At 36.4% G+C, this 22,307-nt stretch overlaps 1 protein-coding gene and 1 long non-coding RNA gene across 3 annotated transcripts; one reads left to right on the top strand and one right to left on the bottom strand.

Annotated features, from left to right (window-relative positions):
- Positions 1-4,591: 4,591 nt before the first annotated feature.
- Positions 4,592-6,973, bottom strand: BNAC07G05930D. Of its 2 annotated transcripts, none has more exons than XM_013851401.3 (4): positions 6,739-6,973; positions 6,102-6,227; positions 5,595-5,851; positions 4,592-5,507 (listed from the first exon to the last, which is right to left on the bottom strand). In XM_013851401.3, the coding sequence occupies exons 2-4, from the start codon at positions 6,223-6,225 to the stop codon at positions 4,797-4,799; spliced, it is 1,092 nt and encodes a 363-aa protein (XP_013706855.1). In that variant the 5' UTR covers positions 6,226-6,227; positions 6,739-6,973; the 3' UTR covers positions 4,592-4,796. The 2 variants fall into 2 exon arrangements, with proteins under 2 accessions (XP_013706855.1, XP_048620369.1); XM_048764412.1 differs by lacking the exon at positions 6,739-6,973 and adding an exon at positions 6,415-6,550.
- On the top strand, positions 6,712-7,402 carry LOC125590704. The gene is made up of 2 exons (XR_007326710.1): positions 6,712-6,852; positions 6,943-7,402. It is a non-coding gene; the product is annotated as an uncharacterized LOC125590704 (long non-coding RNA).
- The last annotated feature ends 14,905 nt before the right edge of the window (positions 7,403-22,307 follow it).

Genomic DNA, 22,307 nt, shown 5'->3' with positions numbered 1-22,307 from the left:
CCGAAAGAGCCCCTCATTTTGGGTAGACCATTTCTAGCTATAGCTGGTGCGATCATCGATGTCAAGGAAGGTAGGATATGTCTAAACATGGGAAACATTCTGATGACCTTCGACATGGAAAAGCTGATAATATGACCCTTAATCGATATACAAACTTCCTACGTGGACGATATCTCTGAGTTGGCTGAAGAATCTTTCATAGACCTGTGCTCAGATAATCCCCTGGAAAAAGTACTCACAACCAGTGAGGAAGAAACAATTAGTGTCAGCAGAGCTGAGGAATACACACGATTGATGGACGCAAGTATGGAAGTAGCGAATGTTGATGACATAGAGGATGACACTTTGGAAATAAACCTCGATCGATATTTGGAAAAATCTGTCGATCGACAACCTTCTCCCTTAGAAGATTGGGATCATGAAAGAGCACCAAAGATCGAGTTAAAGCAACTACCCGTTGGACTCAAATATGATTTTATCTATAAAAATTCCTACCTCGTAATCGTGAACGCCAACCTGACTAATGGAGAACTTGCATTGTTATTAAACAAACTGAGAAAATATTGGAAAGCCCTCGGATACTCTCTCGAGGATATTCCTGGTATTTCTCCAGATCTGTGCATGCATCGGATTCACCTAGAAGACGATTCAAAATCGTTAGTGGAGCACCAGAGGCGGCTAAACCCAAACTTGAAAGAAGTTGTTAAAAAGGAAATAATCAAACTTCTAGACGCAGTGGTCATTTACCCGATTTCGGATAGCAAATTGTGCATGTCGTACAAAAAAAAGGGCGGAATCGCTGTGGTGAATAATGATAAAAACGAGCTCATCCCTACGCGAACTGTCACCGGACATCGGATGTGCATCGACTATAGGAAGTTGAACTCTGCCACAAGGAAAAATCACTTCCCTCTACCCTTCATTGATCAAATGTTGGAAAGATTGGCAAATCACCAATATTATTGTTTTCTTGACGGTTATTCCGGATTCTTCCAAATCCCTATACATCCTGACGATCAAGAACTGACCACTTTTACATGCCCTTATGGAACATTCGCATACCGCAGGATGCCTTTCTGTCTTTGTAATGCTTCCGCCACTTTCCAACGCTGCATGATGTCAATCTTCACAGATATGATAGATGATTTCATAGAAGTTTTTATGGACGATTTCTCTGTGTATGGATCCAGTTTCAAAAATTGTCTCGATAACCTATGTAAAGTCTTGGCAAGATGTGAAGAAAAGAACCTCGTTCTGAATTGGGAAAAATTCCACTTTATGGTTAACGATGGGATCAACCTAGGACATAAAGTGTCCGCTGCTGGCATAGAAGTAGATCGGGCAAAGATTGAGGTAATGACCGGCTTGCCTGCACCCACAAACGTAAAAGACGTGAGAAGTTTTCTCGGGCACGCCGGATTTAACCGGAGGTTCATACAAGATTTTAGCAAAATCGCTAGACCTCTCACTTCCCTCATCTGTAGAGAAGTTAAATTCGACTTCACACCAGAATGCGTAAAGTCCTTTGAGGAAATAAAGAAAGCCTTGATAACTGCCCCCATCGTACAAGCACCTGACTGGAATCTTCCTTTCGAAATCATGTGCGATGCGAGCGATTTCGCTGTAGGAGTAGTTCTAGGCCAAAGGAAAGACAAAAAGCTACATGCAGTTTACTACGCCAGTCGAACACTTGACGAGGCACAAAGGAATTACGCAACAACAGAAAAAGAACTGCTTGCTGTAGTTTATGCATTTGAAATGTTCTGCCAATACCTAGTCGGCTCGCGAGTCATCGTCCATACTGACCACGCTGCGATTAAATATTTAATGCACAAGAAATTTGCGAAACCACGACTTCTGCGATGAATCCTTCTGCTTCAAAAATTCGACATAGAGATTAAAGATAAAAGAGGAGTAGAAAACGGAGTTGCAGATCATCTTTCCCGGATACGAATAGAAGATGACGTTCCTATCGATGACTTCTTACCAACGGAAAATGTTTACCAAACGGATTCATTTGTCGGAAATGTATGTCTCACTTCCGAAGAACTGTCGATCGACGACAACGATGCTATGTCGATCGACGACATAGATACTATGTCGATCGACACTCCAGATGATCTAAACAAAAAAAGTAAATCCCATAACCCTCACCTTCGATATAAATGTAAACGTCGCATACAACGAGCTGCAACCTGATGAAGATTCACCCGTAGATGAAAGTCTGCATCGGGAAGTGCACGCAGTCGAAAAGGTTCAAGGAACAGACCTTGGTACGCTGATATAGTGAACTATCTAGCTGCTGACATAGAACCCGAAGAGATGAGAGGGTATACAAGGAAGAAGTTTTTAAGAGAAGTTAAGAGATATCACTGGGACGAACCATATCTCTACAAACACTGCTCTGACGGGATGTATAGGCGCTGCATCGCCGAAACTGAAAACACCCGATATTTTATTCCAATGCCATGGATCCGACTATGCTGGACATTTTGCTACCTTTAAAACGGTATCAAAAATTCTTCAAGCAGGATTCTGGTGGCCGACTATGTGTTCGCGATGCTCATGCGTTCATAGCACAATGCGACAGATGTCAACGGAGAGGAAAAATCAGTAAAAGACATGAAATGGAACAGAAATCTATTCTAGAAGTTGAAGTATTTGTCTTTTGGGGGATAGATTTCATGGGTCCTTTCCCCTCCTCCTACGGGAATAAATACATCATGGTCGCTGTTGATTATGTGTCAAAATGGGTCGAAGCAGTAGCTTCCCCAACGAACGACGCATCCGTAGTTATTAAGCTTTTCAAAAGCATTATCTTCCCGAGATTTGGAATTCCCCGAATAGTCATAAGTGATGGTGGATCCCATTTCATTAACAAAATTTTTGAAGGACTACTCCGGAAGAACGGAGTGCATCATAGAGTTGCTACACCCTACCACCTGCAGACGAGCAGACAGGTAGAAGTCTCAAATCGACAGATCAAAGAAATCTTAGAAAAGACTGTAGGAACATCTAGAAAAGATTGGTCTAGAAAATTGGACAATGCACTCTGGGCTTACCGGACTGCTTTTAAGACTCCCTTAGGAACCACCCCATTTCACCTGCTTTAAGGAAAATCATGTCACTTACCAGTTGAACTGGAACACAAAGCAGCATGGGCTATTAAATTATTAAATTTCGACATCAAACCAGCAGCCAAAAAGAGGCTCACACAGCTTAACGAGCTGGATGAAATAAGACATTTAGCCTATGAGAGTTCCAAGATATACAATGAAAAAATGAAAGCATATCATGATAAAAATATCATCTCCAGACACTTTGAACCAAATGATCAAGTGCTGCGATATAACTCTCGGCTAACACTATTTCCCGGAAAACTCCGATCTCTGAAAAAGTGAAAGAAATGTTGTTTTTAGTTCAAAAGAAATGAGAAAAAAGGAGTCAAAATCGATTTTTAGGTGCATTAAGGGTTTCAAATTGGTTGTTCATGGTGGTTGGTGTAATGATGGCAGTGACAGTATTGTGAATACTTGAGGAAGATGAGGGTGATAGAATAAAATATGCATTTTCGAAAAGAAAAAAAATGTGATGGCATTTTCGTGAATAATCTGAACTTTGGGGTGAAAGAGGCAAGTCAAAGTTCCAAAAAAACATGGGTTAGTTTTGTGTTTGACTTCAAGTTTTGAGTCATATGTGCAAAAAGCCCTAAATTTAAATGAATATAATTTTTGTTTTATGAAAATATAAATCAAATAATCCATTATTTTAATTGATTTGATATTGATTCAAATTATTTTGTTGTATCTAAACTGACAAAATAAGTTTTACTTATTTTCAATATTTCATAAATTATTTGATTGTTCTAGTTAATTATAATGTTTCATATTATTTTGACACAAGATTAATTATTGTATTGTTTGAAAACACAAATAGTAATATAATATTTATTTATTTTTTTGTTTTTCAAATTTTATTTTTGAAATTCAAAAAATGGTTTTTGAAACTATTTTTAAAAATTTAGTATTTATTAGTAAATTTTTTAAACTTTAGTTCCAAAACCCCACTACTTAAGTTTAAACCATACGTTTAAATTAGTTAACTTTATGAACATAAATATTTATATATTTTCTCTTTAATAAAACGTCGTTTGATCATTTTTCTGGATTCTTTTTGTGAAATAAATTAACAAAGATTATCTTAGAGATTTCTCTAGTTTCTTTTATAATAAAATGATACATTTAATTTTAATCTTACAAAAAAATTGGGTTCAAAGTAATGTTTGTGTTCTAGTAAGAGAGATTAAAACTTTAACAAACCCAAAACTGAATCAATAACTATGGTCAACGAGACTCCAATCCAGAACTACTGTAATAAAAAATTCAAGAATAAGCATAAAGAAAGGATAGAGCCTTGATCAGATTGTCCAAAAACAGAGCAAAAACAAAGCAAAAACAGAGTATATTCATTCAGAGCAAAAACAGAGTATATTCATTTCAAAACTCAGTTAAAAAAAATTAATGTATTAACTTTTTCATTTCAACCTCTAAATATTAGCAATCTATTAAACAATAAGTATGAAGATACAAAATATTCAGAAACCTATTATAATAAGAACGAGGTAATTTATTGTCACAGGTACAAAAGAATTAAACAAGAAAATAATACCCTCTGTGAAATAGTAATCAACTCACTAGGAACTGTAATATCGTTCACATTTAATGACTGTTAAAAGAACAATATCAAACTTAAACATTATACTTTTGGAGTATTGAGTTTAATTACTCTTATTAACATCAAAGAAGCTCATCAAGAAACGACCTCCCTTTAAATTTCTCAACCTTAAAACCCATCTCTTCCATCCTCGAGCGCTCTGTCTGGAGCTCAGCCAGCTCCGCCTTCATCTCCTCCACCCTCAACCTCGCTTCCCTTGCTTCCTCCTCTATCTTGGCTAAGTCTGCTTCCTGAATCTCCAGTTCTTGTTTCTTAGACCTCAGTGATTCTTCTTGTCTCTCTTTCTCCGCGTCTGCGTTCTCTTGAAACCGAGCAAACTCCTCAAGAACAGAACGTAGCCAGCCAACATCGATGTTCACAGACTCCAAGTCCTTAACAACCGCAAGCATCTCTTTCACTTTAAGTTCGGTCAGCTGCGCGACCGGAGTTGATCCAAGTTCTTGCATCAACGAGCATAGGCACTCTAGGTATCTGGACCTCATCGATGCTGATTCTAGCCTGCAGTTTTCAGCTATGTCTCCGTGTTTGTCGATGATTGACTGTAGGATTGTGGAGACACCAGAGCTCACACGGTATTTTCCAACCGAAACACATGTGTCCGACATTACTGATTGAAGGTCGAGCTCTACACCTTCCTCATCATCATCATCATCATTGACGTAAGACCTTGGAGGGCTTACAACATTGAATTCACTAATCTCACTGGCTGTTTCATTCTTGCCGTTGTGCTCATACCCTCGAGGTCTTGGTGATACGTTTTTGTAACGATCAGCCTAAACAAAAACATTAAAACAAAACATGTCAACATGCCACTCTCTACTTTTAAGATTTGTCATATTAAAAAACATGTCAGGAAATACCATGTTGTTTGGGGATAGAGGAACCGTCTTCAAGGGCCTCTCTGGCTTATGGTTAGCAGATATTTCATCAGACGATGAAGAGGGGAAAGATCTGTTACTTTCTGGCTTCTTCACAGCTATTGGTGAAGGTTTTGATTGGTGAACTCTTGGCGAATTGGCGGTACCGTTCTGATAGGGCCTTGTGTTAAGAGGTGACGGTGGGTGCGATTCTGTATTTTTCTTACCAAAACTCCCTGGGAGGCTAAGAACCTTTGAGGCTGTAATAAAACATTCAAGAATAAGCATAAAGAAAGGATAGAGCCTTGATCATAAAACAGAGCAAAAACAGAGTTTATTCATTTCAAAAACTCTAGAACAAGTTCTTGATACTGACAAATATTATCATATTCACTCAGATTAAACATGATGTAGTTAGATCAATTGCCAAACACACATTTATAGATTAACAGATCAATCATACTTCAGATTCTATCCCCAAGAACAGAGAAAGTTATAAGAAAAAGATACCTTGCTTCTTTGAATTCTTCTTTCCATTGCCTTGAGCAATCTTCTCTATACAATCAGAAGCACATTCATGGAATGGGTTTTTAGAATATTTGCAATCCGGGTGAGCTCTCCGGATGGTATCCATATCTTAAATCAGTGTTATAAACTCAAATCAGATTCCAAAAATAATTAAACAAGAAAAAACCAGAAGAAGAAGGCTTATCAGGAACCAAACTCAAAGACCAAACACATAAACTTTATTTTTTTACTTTTGGGTTTTCTATAGTTTAAACAGAGTCACTTCAGGATATGTAAAAAGGTCAAGACGTTAGACCTCAAATTCAATATTAAAATGGTTGAAAACCATACAACAACTCCATTGAATCCCCCTGTTTAAACCAACCATTCATGATTTATCTCTTCAAAAACAAAAACAAAAACAAAAACAAAAACAAAAAGGAGAAGGAGGACCAAACAAGTGGTAGAAATGAAAAAGAGACTTTCCCACCAATACACACATTAAAGAAACTTTGAAAATATTGTATCAGACGATCCCCACAACAATAACTGCTTAAGACAGAAGTCCAGCAAAAGCAGGCCCTACCACAACAATCTCTTTGAAAATAAAAGCCTCAAATTTTTCTTGACAGAAAAATACCTGTAATTGGGAATGATGGTGGTGATGAAAGGTCTTGAAGCAGAGGAGAAGGAAGCGAAATAGAAATTTTTGTTTAACGATGTAAAGTTTACAACTATATAGGAAGAGCCAGAGGTAATGTTTTCATTTGACCGAAACCTATTAAATATACGAAGAGGATCGTTGAAGATTCGAAGAGGATTGACTATTCATTAAATTGCGCAGGAGAATGAAGATGCACGTTGCGATCAATGAGAGGGGCTTCCAGAAGTTGACAACAACGAAGCAAAGAGGTGGAAAATGGGAACAAAGAAAGCCTCTTTCAGTTCATACCTACTAATTAACCAGATTTCATACTTTATTGGTCACGCTCACGTGTGAGCCTAGTAGCTTCTAAATTTTTATTTCTTGTATAAGATAAAAATCTATTACTATTATTGATATTTTTGGGGCATTCAGTCTTTACAAACTTGAACTGCCAACATTTTTCATTCTTATAAACGTGGGAATTAATATTATTAGGATTTGTTTTTCCATTATAGGGCTTTTTTTTAGAGACAACGTTTTCTTTGATCCAGTTGCATTTTATAGTTGAGAAGTTTTATTTAGTGACTAGTATTATCTCTCGTGCTATGCACGGATATTATTATTTTTTTAAATAAATATATTTTTAAAATATTGTTTAGCATGGAAATAATGTTATTTTGAGGATTTTATATTTAATCTTTCTTCCAAGACCAGGAAAAAAATCATTACATATGAAAAATAAGATTGAAGGATAGCATATTTCTTGAATATGTACAGTTTAAATACTAATCTTAATTTCGTAGATACCTGACCTTAGCATATATTGTAGTATTTCCTTTCCTTTATGTTTTCTTTTATTTTTTCGTTGTAATACTTACTTGGAGTTGTTTTGCTTCAATCTATAAATAAAAATAGAAACTAATTAGAAGTATAAATTAATATTTGGATCTGAAATTAAACAAAAATAATATCAAAACATTTCTATAAGTTATAAACACACTAAAAGTTGATAAAAAAATAAACACACAAAAAAGTAAGGAAATCTTGATCTTTTTGTTTTCTCTAGCATCTGAATTTCTTACTTGATTGTTCAACTTATACTCCATTTGTGCCTTATATCTCCATGTTTTCCCTTTTTTCTTTTCTTCTTGTGATGGTTTGCATTCTAGAGGTTTTGTATGTGTGATTTAAGTTCCCAGTAAATTAGCCCTTTTAACTTTCATTATTTTTTTATTTAATATGAATTAACTTTCATTATTTTTTCTTTAATGAATTAACTTTCATTATTCAATTTTAACTGCTGGAAATGTACAGATTTAGATTTATGACAATATTGATTAAAAAGGTCAGAGAATTTAAAACTTTTCTCTGATGGGATTTTTTCTGGGCTATTTCTATTAACTTAATTAATAAAATTATAAATATGTTGTTTAATAACCTTGCCAGAAATACTTTTGCCTTTTGTGCTAAGTTTTGATAATTGCAAAAATTAATTTTATTTTGTAACTGCATATATATATTGAAAGTTTGTAACTGCATGTTGATTGGGTTCGTCTTATATGCGTCCAAACGGCCTATTTTAAAAAATAAATATAAAAATATTAGCTTACATGTTCGGTCGTGCCGATCCCAGAGACTCCTCCAAGAAATGGAAAGCACACCACTGTGAGAAGCGAAGCACTCTTAACAGAGAAAAAAAATGCCACACAAAAAGGAACGTTTTCAGTTATAGCGTTAGCATTTGCAGTCACTAAAAATTACTCAAAAAACTTACTTAGCCAGAAGAGAGCGAGGGAAGACTTTGCTATCGGCGGTATTGTAGACTTTGCTATGGCGGTAAAGCTTTCTAAGCTGCTCACTTCTCTCAAGACCCAACTGGTCAGCTTTGACTTCCGATGCTTGAACCATCTTCCTTGTCTTATATATCTCCATTGTAGCATCCATCTCCCCATTCCAACAGTCTTTTTTTTTTATCACGCAACGTACAGATAAACTGACCATGGGCACATTAAAATAAATAAACTGATCATGGGCACATTAGTTATAGCTTCCTCCAATCGTGTTCTCTCTTTTTATCTAAAAGATTAGGCAGTTTTTAGGATCGTGGGATCATGGCCACATTGAAAAGAATATTATGAATTTTTATTTTATATTGAAAAGTAGAAAACACGAAACAGTTTATTGCATTTGAATGTTTTTGCAATTTTATTTTTTTATTTAATTTCTATAGCATATTCCATGTGTCAAAATATAATTGGTAAAGTGACTTGTGCTTTAGTATATAAGAGATACACCAGTTCTCTTTATTTGAAATTTCTATGTCTTTTTAATAGTTACTAGATTCGGATCCACGCTATTAAAACGATGGATTATTTTTTATAAGAACTTAATACCTGAAAGTTCATTTTAGATAATATATAATTATCGATCTAAAAATTGAAGATATATTAAAATTTTCACTCCTGTATAGATATATTATATAGCTTACTAACTTTAACATGTTTTGAGAACATATTATTTATTATTTATTTTAGTTTAAAAGATTACAAATTTAATATAACAGATTAGATGAATGTATAATATATAAAACCACCATATTATTTTATTTTTTTCTTCTTATAAATAATGATACAAATTAAAAAGGGTTATTCTCTCAAATAGCTATTTTTAAGTTTTTGTCACAAAAATATCTCTCGAGGAAGAAAATGAATAAAATAGCCAACTTTTTTTATTTTGAAATTTTTAATATCTATTTTTTTATTTTTTAAAATTTGAAACTTTTCCCCAAAACCACACCCCTTAACTCTAAACCTTAAGTTTAGATTAGTTAATCCTAGGGTAAAAATATATTTTTTTATCCTTTAATAAAACTTATTTTGGTCATTTTCTTCATTAAAGGTTATTTTTGAGAATATAAACTAAAAATGGCTATCTTAAAAAATTTCTCAATTAAAAATTAATAAATTATTTTATAGAATAAAAATGAATTTTTTAATAAGATTTAGAATCTTTCTTCAACAAATTTTGTTAGCATATATAGACAAAGTTCTAAACATCGGTATAGGCTGGGATTAGGCGGCAAAGCCCTTCCAACCAAATCTATTTTCTCAAGATCCGATTTACAAGATTCAAATTGGTTTAAACCATTTTAAATCGGTTTAAATCGTTTTAAATCAGTTTAAATCGTTTTAAATCAGTTTAAACCATTTAAATTAGTATAAATCTGTTAAATTAAATAATAATATTAGTAGTTGTCAAAATAATAATAATAATAATATTAGTAAAAATTCACAATTTTTTCTAATTCCTTTTATTTTATATATCTAATTTGATAATTCATCAAGATAATATTATAATTTAACCCAAAAACTAAAATATCTTTAAAGTGTAAAATGTATATAAAATTGATCAATAATTCGTTAACAACTAGTCTCCGCCTAGGTCCCGAATAATCCGCCTAGGCGCTAGTTACCGCCTACCAATTTCTTGAAAATTGTATGTAGATATTTTAAATGAAAATTTATTGAAATATATTATAATTAAATTATTGAAAATATTTTTATATTATTTAGTAAAATAAATAAATGCATTTAATGAACATATTGTGTAATTTATGTTGAGATATTATAAAACGTACATTTAATACTTTCTTAAAGATGGTCAAACTTGAAAAATCACATATGAAAAGTGGTGTGATCTTGTTTTAGTAAGATATATATATTTTATTTTCCTAAATTTTGTCATTAAAATTTTAATAAACCAATAGTTTATATGATATAAAGTTAGATCTAACAAAAATTTAACCTGAAAATAATACAAGGAATAATTAATGGAATTAGAAAAAAAATCAGAAGCAACAACCTAGCAAAAGGATACAATTTTTTTTAAAAGCAAAAACCACAAAAATCATAATTCGAGTAAACATTTATCAATAACAACAAAAATCATAATACATAACTTTTAGGACATAATATAATTTATTTACAAAATCATTTTTACAACCATTTCTAAAAAAAAAATATTGGCTGCTAACATGACTGCTAACATAACCAATTGTTAGTGTTGTAAACGAAACTCTGTTTTCGCTTCAAGATCACTCACAATCACTCTCGGTCTTATCACCCGTTTGACTTTGCGGAATCGACTGATAAAGAACAGAAAAGTAAAGACACAGAGAAATACGTGTTCAGCCTCCACTGTTAATGTGACAGCAGCCTACTCACGCCGGGATTGCTTTCCCGGAAATTCCACTATCACTGGAGTAAAAGTTACAGATCGAATCACAGATCATACACCATCTAACGAGAACTTCTCTCTCTCTCTCTTGTAAACCTTAGACTAGATCTATCTCTCGGATTCAACCTTATCTCTATAGCTCTCTAACTCTGCAATTTATACTGTTGAGAGTTAGTTACACCTGAGCTGAACTGACACTTCTCACTAACTCTTGAGAAAGACGAGTCTTAACCGACGTCGCTTCACTTCTGGGCCACAACACATCATCCGTAAGCCCAATACCTTATAGCCCATTTCAACAATTCTCCACCAAATGTCTATAAGGTAGCCTTTAGTCTCATGCCTTACTTCTCTCCCAAGGTTTCCCTGCAATCCCGGGCCCTTAGCTTCTCATTCCAAGCTAAGCCGAATCTTCTCCAAAGCTTCAACCATCTTATTCACTGGAACCACCTTGGTGAAAATATCAGCCGGATTATGGAGAGTACCAATCTTAGTAACTCGGATAATCCCTTCTTCTATCTTATTCCTTATGAAGTGATACTTGTTCTGAACATGTTTTGTTCTCTCATGATGAACATTATTTTTTGACAAAGCTATAGCGCTCTCAGAGTCACAAAATATCTCCACCTTCTCCTTAGTATACCTAAACTCTGCAATCAAATTCTTCAGCCAAATAGCCTCCTTAGCTGACTCAGATAAAGCAATATATTCTGCCTCTGTAGTCGACAAAGCAACAACCTTCTGAAGACCAGACTTCCAACTGATAGCAGTTCCACCAAAACTGAATACAAAACCAGTAACAGACCTCCTCTTATCCAAATCTCCCGAGTAATCAGAGTCGCTATAACCCACCAACTTCAGTTCAGCTCCACCAGATAAAAATAACTTCTTTTCAGATGATCCTCTCAAATACTTGAGCAACCATTTCACCGCCAACCAATGTTCTCTGATGGTATTTCCCATAAAACGACTCACCATACCAACTGCATAAGCGATGTCTGGTCTAGTTCCAATCATCATATATATGATACTGCCCACAACATTTGCATAAGGAACACTTTTCATCATTTCAGATTGCTCCCTAAGCTCAATTTCTCTTGCAGACTTCAACTTGAAATGAATCCCAATTGGAGTTTTAACTGGTTTAAACTTCTCCATTTGAAAAAGCTTCAACACCTTCTCAATGTATCCTCTCTGTGAAAACTCCAACTCAAGCTTCTTCATGTTTCTCTTAATCTCCATACCAAGAATATTTTTAGCAAGACCAAGGTCTTTCATTTCAAATACTGTCGCCAAATTTTTCTTCAGATTGTTGACTTCCACCATACTTTTAGATGCCACAAGAATATCATCAACATATAACAATAAGTATATGTGAGATCCATCCACATTCCACTTCATGTAGACACAACTATCCACACTACTTCTATGGAAGCCTCTGCTCACCATGAACCCATTAAACGTCTGATTCCATTGCCTAGGACTTTGCTTCAGTCCATACAAAGACTTCTTAAGCAAACAGACCCAGTCTTCCTTGCCTTCCAATTCATAACCTTCAGGCTGCTTCATGTAAATCACCTCATCCAAATCACCATGGAGAAAGGCTGTCTTTACATCTAACTGCTCAAGCTCTAAATCCTCTGCAGCTACTATCTGCATCAAGATCCTGATAGAGACATGCTTTACAACCGGAGAAAATATTTCATTATAATCTATGCCTTCTCTTTGAGAATACCCTTTGGCAACCAGTCTTGACTTAAACCGAGGAGGTTCAACACCAGGGATACCATCTTTCTTACTGTAAACACATTTACTTCCAATGATCTTCATATTTGCCGGTTTAGGAACCGCAACCCATGTACCATTCTTCTCAAGAGAACACATTTCATCTCCCATACTAGCATTCCATCTCTCCCAGTCTTTATCTTTAAGAGCCTCAACGTAATCATATGGTTCTAACGATTCACCATCATTAGTAGTCAACAGACAACTCACTACACAATGATTCTCAGTAAATCTCAAAGGCACTCGTATGCTCTCCTTACTCTATCTCGAGCAAGTAAGTAATCTTGTAACACTGGAGACTCATCAGTTTCATTTTCATCTGACACTCCACCGGTTTCACTGTCTGTCTCAGAAGAATCTTGATCCACACATATCTCAGTACTTGATTCAGCTGGAATTATTTCAAGCTCCACCATCCTACTACTCTCAGCAATCTCCACCTCTCGATCGTTCTTCTTAGACAACGTTTTAAACAATACATCTTCTTGAAAAACCACGTTTCTACTCACCACACACCTTTTTTCAACAAGAAGCCAAATCTTGTAGCCTTGCACACCAGTGGGATACCCCACAAAAATACCTTTCTTAGCTCGTGGATTTAACTTCCCATCATCAGTATGTATGTAGACAACGCAGCCAAAACGTCTCAGAAGAATAATCCAACCCGTCTTTTCTGTACAAAATCTCATTTGGTATCTTGTCACCAATGGCTGTAGAAGGAGACATTTTTATGAGATGAACTGCAGTAGACGTTACTTCCGCCCAAAAAACTTTTGGCAAACCAGATTCACTCAACATACTTCGAACCTTATCCATGTGTCATGTTCATACACTCTGCAACACCATTCTATTGCGGTGTATAAGCAACAGATTTTTTCCTTACAATCCCATTCTCCTTGCACATTGCATCAAACCGATAGTTACAAAACTCTAAACCATTATCTGATCTTAGCTTCTTGATCTTCTTCCCAATTTGATTTTCTACCATGATTCTCCATTCATCAAACTTCTGAAAAGCCTCATCTTTTCCTTTAAGAAAATCAACCCAAACCTTCTTGCTATGATCATCAATAATGCTGAGAAAATACTGACATTTACCATGAGACTTAGGCACATAAGACGATCCCCATAAATCAGTATGTATGTAGTCCAAAGCACCCAAAGAAATGTGTTTTCCCGTTGCAAACTTCAACCTGTGAGCTTTCCCATAGATACAATCTTCACAAAATGTGATAGATGAAACCTTCTTCTCATCCAGTAGACCTCTCTGAACTAGAACGCTCAAACCTCTCTGACTCATATGACCCATTCTACTATGCCACAGACGAGTATCATCTTCCTTCACCACATTTGTACAGACCGGCGTATCTGAATCTCCTTCTTTCTCACACAAGAAATAGAGAGTCTCTTGTCTTCTTCCTTGTAATATCACTCTTCCTTCTTTAGAGATCTTCAAAATGTCGTTTTCAGAACTGTAACTACAACCCAAGGCTTCCAAAGTACCAAGGGAAATCAAGTTTCTCTTCATCTCTGGTATGAACCTCACCTTAGTGAGTATCACCATTGATCCATCTTCATTCACAATCTTGACCAAACCTTGCCCCATGACCTGAGAGATCGTATCATTTGCCATTCTAACTGTTCCGGTCAATGATTCATCAAGTCTGATAAAACTTTATTTCCTCCAAGTCATGTGAAATGAACACCCTGAGTCAATAATCCATCGAGACTCCAAGTCTGAATCTGTCATATTCAATGCCTCTCCAACGTACAGCATATCTACCCTGACAACATCATTGTGATTCACCATTGCCGTCTCACCATGCTGATAGTTACCTCGACCGTTATCATTCCCTCTCCTAGGACATTGCATCTTGAAATGACCTTGTTCACCACACAACCAACAGACCTTCTTTGGTTTAGACTTTTCTTTTCCAAACTTGTTCTTTGATTCAGTACTCTGAGACTTCCCTTCCTGCTTTGACCACTTAGAGTTTCTTTTTCCCTTCACAAACAATGCTTCAGAGTTCTTCTCCGGAGACTTAACCTGAAACTCAGATTCAAGCTCTTTTGACCTGATTGTTATTACCACATCAGTCAACGTAAGGGATGATTTGCTATATGTCAGAGTATCCTTCAATCCATCAAACTGCCGAGGTAGAACCATTAACAACATCACTGCCTGATCCTCTTCAGAAATCAATACATCCAGATTCTCAAGATCAGTGATAATCTTCAAGAGTTCATCAACATTCCTCTCAATCGATTGTGTAGAATTCATCGCATATCCGTACAACTTCTGCTTTAGATGAATCCTGCTTGATAGAGACTTTGACATGTAAAGATTATCCAATACCTCAAACATCCCTTTCGCAGTCTTTTCTTTTATGATCTTGCGAAGAACATGATCAGATACACTCAGAATGATCGTACTCCTGGCTCTCCTTTTCTTCTCAAGAAGTGACTTCTCTGCTGCTTTGGTCGCAGCCTCCTCGACCTCCGGATCAAGACCTTCCTTCTTCTTCACTGATACGACGGTTTCAGTATTCATCGCCTCAACCAATACCAGGATTTCAAGATGAGCCATCAATTTCCCCTTCCACAGCACGTAATCACCAGATCCATTGAACTTCTCCACCTCGATCCTCACCGATGACATCGTTTGAGCGATCAAATCCTCTGACGAGGCTCTGATACCACTTGTTTTAAACGAAACTCTGTTTTCCCTTCAAGATCACTCACAATCACTCTCGATCTTATCACTCGTTTGACTTTGCGGAATCGATTGATAAAGAACAGAAAAGTAAAGACACAGAGAAATGTTAACGTGTTCAGCCACCACTGTCAATGTGACAGCAGCCTACTCACGCCGGGATTGCTTTCCCGGAAAATCCACTATCAGTGGAGTAAAAGTTGAAGAAGAACATAGACCAAAAGTTTACCACCACAACATCACTGAAAAGCTAAATCTAGAAGAAAACTAAGGCATAAGATACAGAACATTGGCCAAATGTACGACCGACGTATTCCACATGAATGCAGTGGTGAAATAATCCACATTTTAAACATCATGCCCAAAAACTAGGACTTACAAATAAAAGTCGAGCCTAGTCTCGCAAAAGATCGGCAAATCGAATATGTACTAAATAAGCTGAGCATTCTTGTACGCCAATCTTTGACTCAACCATAAGGGGATAAGCCAAGCCAAGCCAAGTATTGGTACAAAAATAAACTATAATATACACAAAATGGGAAACCAGGAATAGCCTTGCAGAGAGACAGAAATCGAATAAGTACTAATTAAGCCGAGCCATTTTTACATGCCTATCTTCGACTCAACCATAAGGGGATAAATCGAGCTAAATCTTGCTCTCCCCAAAATAAAATAATAATACGAAAGAAGAAAATTTGGCATAACCATGTAAAGTTTCGGAAGTCGAGTGGTACTAAATAAGCTAATATGCTCTCGTACGCTTATCACCCTAGGGAATAAGCTGTGCCAAGTCTTGTTCCCCACAGACACAAGCCATAACAACATCGTACACGAGATAGCCTCCTTCACATAGTTTTTAAGGCAAGCGACGATGGAAAAAAAACTGACTCTCAGCCATCACCGCCCTCTAAATGGTATCTCTCTCCTCAAGATAAGCCCCTTACCTTGCTTAAGCATCTTTCATACCTCGTCGCCATCTATGCAACTGATATTAGGAGTTTTCAAGGCTCCTAAGACAAATGTTGTAGTATAAATGATTGTCGAACCAATTCTAAGGGATTTCAAGCACTGAGAATGCAAGTACTTACTTAATCTAAGTGCAACCGATGATTTTAAAGGTTTTCTAAACTAATGATTATTACTAATGCAGTTTCAAAATAATAAAAACGCTAAATGAGTTGACTTTCTTAACTAAGGAAATGAGAACTCATGGGCATAGGAATTAGACCTTGGGTGATCAAGTTTCGAACTAAGGATGGCAAACGAACAATCAAACTATCAACCTTAAGCTTAGACACGATTCTAAACAAAATCTATGTCTAGATGAATGTTCATTTACTAACACATTTCAAACAACAAATGTCTTCGGTTGAATAATATGGAAGCAATCATTACTAACAGGTCTAAGGCTATCTTAGCACTTCTAACAACAAATGTCTTTGGCAAAATATGCTAAAAGCTTAGAAGAGTTGTTTCAGGCATTTCATCAAACACCTTTTGGGTGAGAAATGCCTAAAGATCAACTTTTGAGAAGCTAACTCAGAAGATGCATTATGATTACTCTACTAGCAAGGTTTTGGAATGATCTACTCTAAAACATCCTAGCTCTAACCTAATCACCCTTAATCTTCCTAACCCATGAATTCAAATGGTGATTACTCACTACTCTTCATGATTCCTCTTAAACCCATTTTGGATTTCAGATTAATCATACAGAGGGATACAACAACGAATTGGAAAACACAGAATTGCAATAACTAGATGAACAGAGATGATTCAAGAGATGAACTTTCCAAAGGTTTTTTCTTAGAACCCAGATAATCTGTCTGGTGGCTGCCAAAAGTACTTAAAACATAGGTTTTCAGAAGTAAAAACGTGCATAATGAAATGACCAAAAGACCCTTGAGTAGAAATGAATTCCAGCAAACAGAAGGCGCGCAGCGACCTCCAGTAGTCGCTCCGGGAGGTCGCTCCAGGCTTCGGGAGCGACCTGGAGGGGTCGCTGCGAGACGTCGCTCTGGGTCGCTCTTCGCGAGCGACCTCGCTGTGTCGCTCCGGTCACGTCGCTCCAGGTCGCTCTTCGCGAGCGACCTCGCTGTGTCGCTCCGGTCACGTCTCTCCGGGTGATGGAGACGCGAGCGACATCGGGGTGTCGCTCTGCCCAAGTCGCTCTGAAAGGGTGTCACAGCGACTTCACGGTGTCGCTCCAGTGAGGTCGGTCCCATGCACTGCTCGTCCAATGATCACCTTTATCATCTCTTTTGAGCTCCAAATGCACCCAAATGTCTCCAAGAACTCCATGTGGTACTCCAATACCTGATAAGGACTCATGTATGCAAAATGCAACCTAAACATGGCTAAATCCTAGTCTATATGATCAAAATGCACATGGGTGAATAGATAAGACAATGGAAATATGCAAGATATCAGCAACCACCCTCTCTCTTTCCACAACACCAGTTGATTATCTCTGAATGAAAGTTGATTGATTTGATTATAGTGCTTTGAGTTCTATAACTGTTCTTCATAAACTTGTAGCAATTGTTTTTGATATGCAATTCTGATTTACCTGCTAGTTATTTTGAGTTTAGCGCTCTTTTCCATCTTTTACAACATCTTTATTTACCATTTTTATTGCATTACAATTACTGATGCTTAGCTTAATTCAAAAATCAGAAGTCTATTATGTGATCTGAGTCTCTGTGGATATGATCCATAAGTACTACACGGCACCTCTGATATTGTAGAGTTGCTCGTTAGGGTTAATATCATCATATCAAATTTTGGCACCATTGCTGGGTACTCTTGATTCACCACTAGATCAGATGTCAAATTTAGAAAAGACTTTATTTGTTTATTAATATTTTTTATCTCTTTTCTCGTGACTTTCAGGTGTATGCATCTAGCTATCAGAAGAAATAAGGGAGACCAGCTTTTGTATCTTTCGAATCAGGAGTTGTGTGAGTTAGAACATACCAACCGGAAGAGAGTGTCGACTTACACTCACTTGGTGATGATTGACACCATTCATGCAAATTCAGAGATGGTTAATCCGATTATTCTGGTGGCTGATGATCAAGGATTCTTAAAGGATTCAGAGGGTCAAGCGTGTAACAAAGCTGGCCAGAAGGTTGGTGAGCAGGGAAATTGATCCCTGGTGAAGTGGTTGTGGCTAAGAATTTTGGATTTGTTTGTGGTAGAACACTTGGAGATTACAACATGTCTGATAAGTTCTATGTTAACAGATCTGTGAGTCGAGCTCATCCATTCCAGAGTACTTTAAACTTAAACCCATGTACTACACTCTTGTGGGATAGCACCATTTTGGTCTTCTTCATGAGCATCCTATGGACTATCTTAAAAGTTTTGAGGATCTTGTGAAAAGCATAAAGATAAAGGGAGTCTATGAAGACTACCTCTTCTGCACGTTATTCTCATACTCTCTTGTTGGGAATGCAGCTTACTGGTTCAAGCAGTTGCAGCCGGGATCTTTGACTACCTGGAATGACACCAAGAATGTCATCCTGAACAACTTTTTGATGATGCAAGGTCTAAGGAGCTAAGAAATAAAATATTTAATATCCATGTTTCTCAGGATCCTACTAAAGCATTTGAGGTTTTTGGGTAAGATTCAGAGCATACTAGAGAGACTGTCCACACCATGATTTCAGTGAGGTTCCACTGTTGGACATTTTCGTCAGAGGTGTAGATTGGAGATATCAGATGGCTTTGGATAAGTGAAGGAAATTTCAATACCATGACTCCATAAGAAGTTAGAAAACTCATTGAGAACTTGGTATCTAGCAATAGTACCAAAAATGTAGATATTGAAAGAAAGAAATCAGCTGGAAACTTGGATGGAAATCATATTGCTGAAGTGAAAGCTAAGTTGGATTGTGTTCACCAATCTCCTTGTGAATAAGAATCAAGTTCAGTTTTCTTCAAAGGTTGAGACATTTGAACCAACTCAAGAGTTTGAAAAAAAGGATGTTAAATATGTAAATGGAGCTGGTTTTCAAGGTTACAATTAGAGATCTCTGTTTCAAAAGCCTTTCCAAAGCAACAATAGATTAACAAGGAACTATGGTTTTTCTACTTATCAGGCCCCTCCTGCAGCAACTCAAGAGAGTAGAGTTGAGTCTATGCTGGATAAGAGCTTGTAAGGACGCCAAAAACAGGTTGTGGAGTTCAATAAAAAGATGGATTCCATGTTGAATAGGAAGTTTGAAGCTCTTAACACTCATGTCAAGAAGCTGGATATTTAGGTTGCGCAGACTGTTGAGTTTGTGAAAATATAAGAGGGATTTCTCCATGTAAAGTTAGACACCAACCCAAGACACTTTTTCAATTCCATCATGAATAGGAATGGAGAACATGGCATTGATACATGTGAATTTGTGGGGTTAGAAGAGTAAAACGAAGCTGATTTTGGTGACCTGAGTATAGTATCGATTGACACCCAGCCCTGGTGTCAGTTGATATCCCCCAAGATTCATGAGCTTTCAAGTTTTGATGGGCCAAAATCGACTCCAATTTTCCCTGTCGAGACACTAAAGAGTCGACCAAAATGAAATTTGTGGTTAGTTCGCTTATTTTAGTAGGATTTTATTTTCTGCTTCGGTAGGTTTAAAAAATTAGGTTTTCGGTTTGGTTACTTTAGGCAATTTCTTACTTTGATTTTTCTTTTTTTCAAAAAAAAAAAATATATATATATAATCAAACCATACTAAAAACGCAAACTGAACTAACCGATTTTTACCAAAATTAACCAAATTTAACATGATTAAACCAAATATAACTAAAATCAAAAACCAAATTTTATTTCGGGTCAGTTCAATAAGATTGATTTATGTCAAACCAAAATAACCAAAACCGAACTATCCAAACGAATAACCCGAATTAACCAAACAAGCATACCTAACTACTATCAACCAATTACGCCAAGCAAAGAGGAAATAAACTCACATGTGCCACAAATTTATCCCAGTCTCTATCGACCTGCTCTTGGACAAGACCCAGCGGAGATGACATCTAGCTCAATGGGTTCCAAAGAAGATGAAACCGATCGCTAAATTCGCCACCTTGCTTTTTTCTTTGGATCGTCATCACCCTTGATCTACCCATCGACAACAGACCTCTTCTCCAAAGCTCCGTTTACAAAATGCCCCGAGCAATAATGCTTGAAGGCACGATGGGAGCACCAACAAGATGCAAGGAAAAACCTGCCTTGGTCGATAAAACGACTGAGAATCAAGAATCAGTGTTCCCCGTCCCAAGGGTGTCCCCTCCTGAACAGCTCTGGTCGCCATCTATGGGTAATCCTCAATGATAGGGGAAGAACCCCATCAGGACCAGGCTCGGCCGAATCCAGACGAGTCTCTCCTTGACCCACCTACGATGACGATCCCTTCACAAGGTCGGTGTAATTTCAGATATACCTCCTAACCTTCCCCATTCTTTTCGAAGACCTTCTTCTCTTCTTGGTTATCCGTGAGATTGTGAAAATCCGGATTAATCTTCTTGTTTATACTTGAGCGGGACTTAAATTGCTATATCAAAAAAAACTGATACCGAACTCGACCAGCACCAAAAAACCGAAAGAGTATCCGAACATATAAATATATATTTACTTATTAGTTCTTATTATACTTATAATATTATTAAAACCTAAAATGAAAATTAAAAATTAAATATAGTAGTTATTTTGGGTATAAATTGATAAAAAATGATGTTTTTGTCACAAAATACCCAAATCAAATTGTATATATGGTTACTTTCAGATTCAAAAATTACCATTTTGAACCATATTTAATGAGTATTTTTTTTTTATTTGTGGTTTTTTAGTTATTTTGGTCATTTTAGTTATTTTGGGTAAGTTCGTGTAATTTGGATGTAAAATTTTCAAACTGAATTGGATAGTTTTGTTATTTCAGTTAAAAATATATGTACCTGAACCAGGCATAACAGATATCCAAATTATTTTTTTTCATCAGAACCGTATTCACCTGAATCTAAGAGGAGCCGGCTCAAATGCAATCCATTTTCTATAAACACGAACATGATTTTTTCAAAATTTTAAAAACTTATACCCAAAAAATCGACATGCACTTAAGTGGATATGATAACCCAAGTCAAAATCTCAAAAATCGACATGTAATATGCCAAATAATAGTAGGACAAATATTAGCAATGAATATTTTAATAATATTGCACTATAAGAAAACAGCAGTATTCTGACGGACATTCCGACGGAAAATGAAATCCTCGGAATATCCCGAGGAATTTCCGAGGAAATTCCGAGGAAACACAAAATTTGTGTTTCCTCGGAATATACCGACGGAATTCCGAGGAAATACAAATCCGTCGGAATATTCTTATGGAATACCGAGGAAAAACGTATTCCTCGGAAAAAACCGATGAATTCCGAGGATATATTATAGCCGCTAAAGAGCCGTTGGGGGATTTTAAAATTTCCGAGGAATTTCCGACGAACTAGCCGTTTCCGTCGGAATTTCCTCGGTATGTCGGTAGGATTTCAACTCTAAATACAAGCACCCCTCTTCCTCTTCATTCACTCCATATCTTCATCCTCCCTCTTACTCTCTTTACACACGAATTTGATTCATAAAAACATGTCTTCTTCAAATTATTTTCGTTCTTGGATCGATCGACCTCATTTGGATCCGAACACGAGATTGCTTACGGAAGAATACCAACGAGGTATAAACGAATTCATGGGGTTAGTTCACCGACAACCAGAAGCAAAACCAGGTATGTTAAGATGTCCTTGCTCTAATTGTAAAAATAGAAAGGTTATTAAAGAGTGGGA

Source organism: Brassica napus, chromosome C7, assembly GCF_020379485.1.
Source record: "Brassica napus cultivar Da-Ae chromosome C7, Da-Ae, whole genome shotgun sequence".
NCBI lineage: Eukaryota > Viridiplantae > Streptophyta > Magnoliopsida > Brassicales > Brassicaceae > Brassica > Brassica napus.
Note: the sequence above shows the minus strand (reverse complement) of the source record. Positions and strands in the feature narration are given on the sequence as shown.